At 49.3% G+C, this 7,759-nt stretch overlaps 2 protein-coding genes across 2 annotated transcripts; both read right to left on the minus strand.

Annotated features, from left to right (window-relative positions):
* Positions 1-347: 347 nt before the first annotated feature.
* Positions 348-1,077, minus strand: H257_03159 (hypothetical protein; the record flags this gene model as incomplete). The annotated part of the gene is made up of 1 exon (XM_009827136.1): positions 348-1,077. One exon carries the CDS (start codon positions 1,075-1,077, stop codon positions 442-444), a length of 636 nt encoding a protein of 211 aa, XP_009825438.1. The 3' UTR covers positions 348-441.
* A 550-nt stretch (positions 1,078-1,627) lies between these two features.
* Positions 1,628-2,134, minus strand: H257_03160 (hypothetical protein; the record flags this gene model as incomplete). Its single annotated transcript, XM_009827137.1, has 1 exon — positions 1,628-2,134. The coding sequence occupies one exon, from the start codon at positions 2,132-2,134 to the stop codon at positions 1,628-1,630; it is 507 nt and encodes a 168-aa protein (XP_009825439.1).
* Positions 2,135-7,759: the final 5,625 nt, after the last annotated feature.

Consider the following 7,759-nt stretch of genomic DNA (forward strand, 5'->3'; position numbering starts at 1 on the left):
CGTCCCTGCGATGATTGTGTTTGATACGTTGTCTCATATACGATATATTTCGACTTTGCCATCCTTCGAGATGACGCCAGTAACACGCGTATCCGAACAAGCTACTCGGATTACTTGGTACCGAAGTGCAAACTCGAACTCACGATAGTTATGCATTGCACTGGAACAGCCGTTTGAACCTCAATTTACGAACAACCCGACCTAAACGACGAGCTAGAGTTTTTTATATCAGTACATTTTGTACATATTGTTAGTATTTCACTGTCAATCAATGTCGTATATTTAAAATTTAAAACTCGAACAGTGACAACGGCACTCGGGGGCTTGACCTCAACAGCTTAGTCACGGACACCCGAAGTCACGCCTTCCTTCTTGGAAGCGTAGCCGAGTTTGCCCTTAAGGTAGCAATGACCTTCGTAGTGCGAGTAACCCACGCAGTTCTCAGCCTTCGGGGTTTCGGGAAACCCCGAAACCCCGAAACCCCGAGGACTGCTGCCAGCAGTCCTCCTTGTCGGCAGAGATACGGGCGATGTCGTTACCGTTGTAGTCCACGTTGTCTTGGGCAGCTTTGCAAGAACCAGCAGGCTTGAAGACCTTGGCAGGCTTAGTAACCTTGCCAGCCTTTGCGCCCCACTTAAGAATAGACTTGCCAGCCTTCGACTTCAAGAAGCACGTGCCGCTGTTCCAATTGGTCCATACGTACAATACGCAGTCAGGGGTCTTGGCACAGTCGTTGCAGCAATCATCGCTGTAGGAACGTTGGGTGGACGTGATGTCGTTGCCGTCGTAATCCACGCCATCTACAGGCTTGTCACACGCGCTAGGGGCAGCCTTGGTGATGGTAGGGGCAGCTGAGGTGGTGATAGGTGCAGCCGCAGTGGTGGTAGGCTTGGGGGTGATGTTGGGAGGGCAAGGATTTATGGTTTCGGCAGTCGTCGTAGGGGTGTCAGCGGGCTTGGCGGTGATGTTGGGGGACTCGGTGGACGTTTGTTGGATCGATCGAAGCACGCTGGGCCATATTTTATCCTGGGCAGCCGTGGCCACGGCCACGATAGACAAGACGAAAGCGGTTTTCATGGTCGAGTCAATTCAAGAATGAGAGAAACGAGTCGCAAAATGGCAGAGGTGGCAAGGTAGCAGCAGCCAACACCATGAGGTTACACATTGATTTGGGTCAAAACCGGGTCAGTGCAACTATTGGCTTGTTAGTTTATATAACTCACTTTCAATCGCCGCCGGCGTAAGCCGATCCAAAGCCGCGATCGATCGTATTATCATAGCCAATCGTTTTTCGGCCGCTGTCGTATCTGGCTTTTCTTCCAGCCACAATGTACGCATCAATTTCTTGAATAGTTCCATTACGCCAACGTCCAGAGGCTGGCACACATTTGTACAATTCAGAGGTAGGGGCTTCAAGATACAGCAATAGCTTCGGCAGAATGCTGCGTCACATGCGCATCGAAATTGTCCGCCATAATGACACTTGGCCCGACAATATGGCGGCAGAATCTCCAAGTACGCGTCCCATACCCGTCCGTCCATCCAAGCTGACTATTGAACCATATCTTTCTCGGTGGCATTTCGTGTACACAGCCGTTTCATCCACGTTGATGATGTCGTGGAGGTCTTACTTGTGGTAGTGCCCCAAAACCTGAGCTGCAAACTCGTTACGCAACAGTACCATCTCAACGGCCGAACTATTCGTGAAACACGGGACCCGCTGCGAGAAGCGGTGACGCCTGGCTAAGTCTTGGCACAGCTTGAGAAGTGATTTGTAGCCGTCGCGCTTACCACTCGTGTAGCCAGCAAGCCACTTGGCATGGCACGTTTTCATGAACATAATCATGTGTACGGAGGTGAGGATGTGCTCTTGACGTCGAACGTCTTTCATAAATCCCAGCAGCTTGTTATTGAATGGAATGGCACCCTTCGTCCCTTGACCGCCAAGGGTCTTTCGCTTGCCGTTCCGAGGATTGGCCACCAGCTGAAGTCGGTACTTCAACCAGCTGATCCATGTGGTGCGCGCTATTCCTTGGAGTTTGCAGAACTTGCTTCTTAGACAAAGCTCGTCAAACGAAGCCAGCAGCTTCCGCTTCTCGTCGATGGAGTAGGAGCTTTGACTTCTCGGTGGCATGTTGGCTGGGCAAGAAGGCAAATGACAACAAAGTCTTTTGCCTCAGAGAGTTTGAATTTTCATTTTTGAATGCACAAATCACATGAAGGGAAGACGAAGTCACTTGATTCGCTAAAATTACTGACATATATTAATTTATACAGAACACTCAATTTATAAAACCCATCCAAACAATGAGGTGTTCGGATTTTTTGCCAGTGTCGGCTTTTTCCGGGGTTCACTGTACTGAGTCCCTATAGTGCATAGTGTTCGATGGCTATTGTTCTATAACGTCGCGCATAATGTACAAATCCACACTCACCATTACCAGTGATGATTTGTGATGTACAGGAAGTTCTCGCTTACAGTTAACTCCGCACAGCTAGCATAGGGTTGGAATGACAAGTGCGGAGTTAGTAGTTACATTTTACAATAAAAATACCAAAAATCTAAACTACTCTTCTCATTAAAGTAGCTTTTTAAGCTCGCGTTTGTAAGGGTCAAAAAGTGCCTTTTGCTTTTAACTATGGTGAAATTTCAAATGACGTCGTTTTTAAAATGAAATCTGATTAGCTTGATGCGAAGTTTTCTACGTTTGGCCCAGATTCCAATACTTACACCTTTCAAATGCCCTTGGACATTTTGGATCAGAAATCGCCGAATTTAATGACGTGTTTTCAAAAATAACGACCAAGGAGTCAAGGTTGTCATGTATGAAGGAAAAGGGTTAATATACAATATTTCACCAAACGGCGACGAGGTTGTGGAAGTGACGCAGTCATTGTGTCATTTCCAATACGAATATCAAGTCATTTGGTCGTGTAGGAGGAACGGCATTCCCACTTAATTGCTATACTGAATCCAAGTAGAAATGTCCACTGGCCTGCCATGTGTTTGTTTCGAAACGCTTCTTTCACTCACCAGTACTGTACACATATATGTAACCCGATATATTTCGTCCAGAGCAGTCAGAAAACTCAGTTTTCAACAGGAAAACACAATAGCTAAGACGCAACTATTCTATTCGGTTAAATATTGTTGTTGTGACATGTGATCGATGGAATACGAAATTCTCTATCATCTTGATATCTCACCTATTACAATTCACTAACCAGCCATATTATGTCCCGTGTAGTCAGTCAGATAACACTACTTTCAATACGCAAACACAAAGGCAATGACACAACTATCCCATTGGTTATATGTTGGTGTATAATTAGACTGTTGTGGCCCCACAATTCTGGCATGGCGTCATTCGAGAATTGTGTTGGAGGATGCAAGGTACGTTCATGCATGTTCTTCTCGGTGTTCATGTCCATGCTCTGCTCTATGTTTACGTCCATGCATGTTCTTCTCGGTGTTAGGATAAATAGCAATCTGAGTGGGTCCAAAGTGACGGACTTACGAAATGCACTGCAGCACACACGGGGAGGCTTTGCAAACCGTGCCTACCCCGACAATAAGTTGCTCCCTGCGGTTTCCTTAGCACTCACTACTCAAGCAGTGCACTGTAGTTTTTACTGCGTACTTCCTCTGTTCCTCCAGGTTACTGCCGACATTACTTTGAATTGACACAGGCAATCGAGCCCTCACTCAATTTGGTGAATGATACTGTGTTTGAAAGGGAATTGCATGAATTTTAGCAAAAGATTAGTTTATTAATAAAATGAGCGCTTAAAAGCAATTGTAAACCAATGAAATATCATAAATATTGGATATCGAGAGAAATCAAACAATTATAGCCAATGAAATGCAATGTGTACGCCAGTTATTTGGAACATGCGAATTTTGAAATTTCGGCAGTACAGTAACAGTACGGCCAAGCCAGCGAGCGTAAACTTGAATGTGATGGAAGATACCACGATGGAGCCGAATGGCATAGCCCAATCAGGAGCGACTATGGAACACATCAAAGTGTCGGTCAAAGGAAAGGCCAAGAACAAGTCGACAAAGGAGAATGCGTTGAAAGCACCACCCCGGATCACCGCGACAGCAATTGCAGAACACTACCGCAGACGGTATACAAAGTCTGCCCGATGCGGGGAGCGTAGCCCAGCTCGAGTTGTTGCAACGAATCAAGTTTGCTTATCCAAGCGATTCGGATGACGAAACCAAGGATGACCTCGGTGTGGCCAACCAGCTTATCCAGACCTACATTTCTATGTATGGGATGGGTGGGGTTGAAACGTATTCTCGCCGTTCCGTACCACAAGCGCAACCCACGGCGGATATGGTGTTGCATCAAACACCAAAGCGTTTGGCCTCGGGGCCGGAGTCCAGGACTAGGTCGGCTAAACGTCCGAAAACGCAGTGGATGAGCAACGCAACGTATCGTGGAGAAGACAAGGAAACCGTTTTGAATCGTCAACGCTACCGTCGGGATCAACTTCGCATTGCGAAAGCAAAGTTGGCCGCCTCTGCTGCGAAGAAGAAGGAGTACCGGCAAACCAAGCGCGTGAAGAAATCTCAAACTCACCCCCAGCTGATGAACGACCGTTGGTGGAAGACTTCTTGATCGAGTTTGTTCCCGTTCAGCCACCGATCATACCAGAAGGCCCTGCGATGAGCCGTGAAGAGATGGCTGCTTTGGACGTTGAGCTCAACCCGCGTCCATTTCAGCCATTGGACGATTCGGAGGCACTACAAATGAAATTGATTTCGTCGAGGGAGTGCTCGATGACATCAATCTTCATCTGACGCTAGAGCCGTATCCGTTTTCAACCACTGGAAGAATCTACGGCCATTCATCGGGAGGTTCAATTCATCGAGGAGGCCCTCCACGACATCGACCTTGGCGAAGATCCACCGTTCCTTCCTCAAGATCCCGTCGAAGATGCGATTCAAGTACGGCCTCCATGCCGAAACCCTGTGAATTACGTCGGACGGCAATCGTACGAAGTGTTTGAGGAAGGTGGCCACACGCGGCTGCATGTTCCTGGGAAAATGAAGACGTGCCCGCACTGCCGGGCAAAGTTGACACCCCGCGACTGCAAGAACCTGCCCTGTTGTTTGAAGGGAAAGGTGAAGATGGATCCTTACGTTTTCCCCGACTCGCCAGAAATACAAGCGATCAAAGATCTCTTCACAAACAGCGCAACTTCATCGAGCACATCCGTCAGTACAACGCTCAGTTCAACGTCACTTCCATTGGAACCAACGAGGTCAAGCACAGCGGCAGCGGCCCCAAGACGTATTGTATTCAAGGCCAGCTGACCCACAACATTGGTCTGTTGCAACCCAGCCTGAACAGAAGTGGAAACCTGCGACAACCAAGTTTTGCCAAAATCTACGTGCACACCAGCGAGGAGCAACTTCAACACCGACGAAACATGTTTCCGGCGTTCACTTCGCGGTACAATGCCACGATACAGCGAGTGATGGATCTCCACCACCCATTGGCGATGACGTATGCAACTGCCAAAGAACGTTTGCGTCGAGCGGAAGCGGACGGGACATCGGGGGGCAATCTTCAAATTGTCCTGAAAGCTGTTGGTGGCGCGCAGGCTCGAACACACAACTTGCCCACCGTGGCTCAGCTTGCGGTTATCATGGAGGGAGACGGCAGCGAACCGACAGAAGGTCGTCACGTGGTTCTGCAAAGTCTGAACTCGAACCGGTTCACAACCATTCGAGAAACGAATCCATTTCACGACGCGTTGCAGTTTCCCCTCCTGTTTCCAATGGGAGGTCCTGGATGGGAGTATACCATGACGAAGACCGACGGGAAATCATTGTTTCTCCGTGCGTTCCTCAACTATTGGCTTCAAGAACGAGACGGCGACGACTTCTCCGACATGCTGCACCGATCCTCCATGCTGTTCAAGATGTACACTACGGTCGGCTTCGTTCGCGTGGAAACCAACAGGCTGTGCTACACTTCGCAGAACGGAGACAAATTGCGATTCGATTTGTACGCAAGCGTATAGGAGGCCGCCGAGAGACGTTCAGGGCTCCACAACGTCGGCATCAAGTCCATCGTGCCTTCAAGCTTTACTGGCGGCAAGCGTTACATGAAGAAATGCTACTTCAACGCCATGGCAATTGTGCGCAAGTACGGGAAGCCATGTCTCTTCGTCACCATGATGTGCAACCCCAATTGGCCGTAGATCATCAGTCAACTCAAGCCCCATCAAACGTGAGCTGAACGCGATGACATTGTCACATGTGTGTTCGAGTCGAAGCTAACGTATTTCGAGGACGACATCCACAAGAAACACGTCCTTGGCAAGGTTGTCGCATCCGTGCGTGCGTGTTGAAGAGTTTCAAAAGCGTGGCTTGCCGCATGTGCACATGCTCCTCATCATGGAAGGACAAGACAAGTTCAGCACCGTCGATGACATCAACTCTGTGGTATCCGCGCGCATCCCAGACGAGATCAAGAACCCCCAGCTACACGAGTCAGTGAAGAACTTCATGACCCATACGTGCACGCATGTGCAATACGACAACAATGGACAGCCGATTCCAAGTGCGAGGGCTTGCACCGACAAGACTGGCAAGTGCAAGAAAGGCTTTCCGCGGCCCCTTCAAGCTACCACAACCGAGGGGGTTGATGGGTATGCCAAGTACCGTCGCGACACGGCCGCAGACCAGTACTGTGTGCCACACAACCCCTACTTGGTGCACAAGTACAACTGCCACATCAACGTCGAGGTTTGCACAAGCATCAATGCCGTGAAGTATCTGTACAAGTACGTGTACTGTACTGTACAAGGGCAGCGATCGGATCACGTACGCTGTCTTCACCGACCGGGAACGCCAGCCCATGCTTGACGAAGCACGGGAGTACGTTGAAGGACGCTACGTGAGCTCCCTCGAAGCTATCACACGCATCCGCTGCTAGGATGTCCCACGCTGTCGAAGTATTGCCCGTGCACGAGAAAGATCAACAGCATTGCACCTACGACGAAACCCACGACGCAGAATCGGTCGTTGCCCGGAACCAAAAGACCAAATTGATATCCTTCTTCCTCGCTTGCGCGCAAGGCTTGACCGGGATCGACGGCGTTCCTGCAAAGAACTGCCTGTACTTGGACTTCCCGCAGTACTTCCGATTTGAACAAAAGACCAAGTTGTGGGTTGGACGCAAGAACCACATCAAGGTCATTGGCCGCATTGATTCTGTCAGTCCGCGTCAAAAGGAGCGGTTCTACATTCGAACCCTGCTTTGCCATAAGTATGGACCAACTTCCTTCGAAGATCTGCGCACAGTTCACGGAACTCTGTATCCAACGTACGAAGAAGCTGCACTGTCCATGGGCCTGTTGGTGAACGACGAAGAGTATGTGCTATGTATTCGACAAGCCACGTTGGACTGCATGGACGGACAGCTGCACGAACTGTTTGCCAACATCTTGGTGCATTGCCTGCCAGCGAACACGCGAGCTCCGTTTGACCAATTCAAAACAGATTTCATGGACAAGCGGCTTCGGGACCTGCGCCGCTGCAACGTAACACTCCAAGAGCCGCTCAGTGAAGACATGATGCTTGGCAAGGCGATGATCTACACACTCAAGAGCATCGACAACTGCTTCCAACACCATCGGATGAGCCTTTTGGACTACCCGACGTTACCTTAAATCCATGAATTCGAAGTATTCCGAGACTTGGGCGAACGGCAACTACTGGACGATCCAAGAAGTCGGC

The sequence above is a fragment of the Aphanomyces astaci genome (assembly GCF_000520075.1).
Source record: "Aphanomyces astaci strain APO3 unplaced genomic scaffold supercont1.5, whole genome shotgun sequence".
Lineage (NCBI taxonomy): Eukaryota > Oomycota > Saprolegniomycetes > Saprolegniales > Verrucalvaceae > Aphanomyces > Aphanomyces astaci.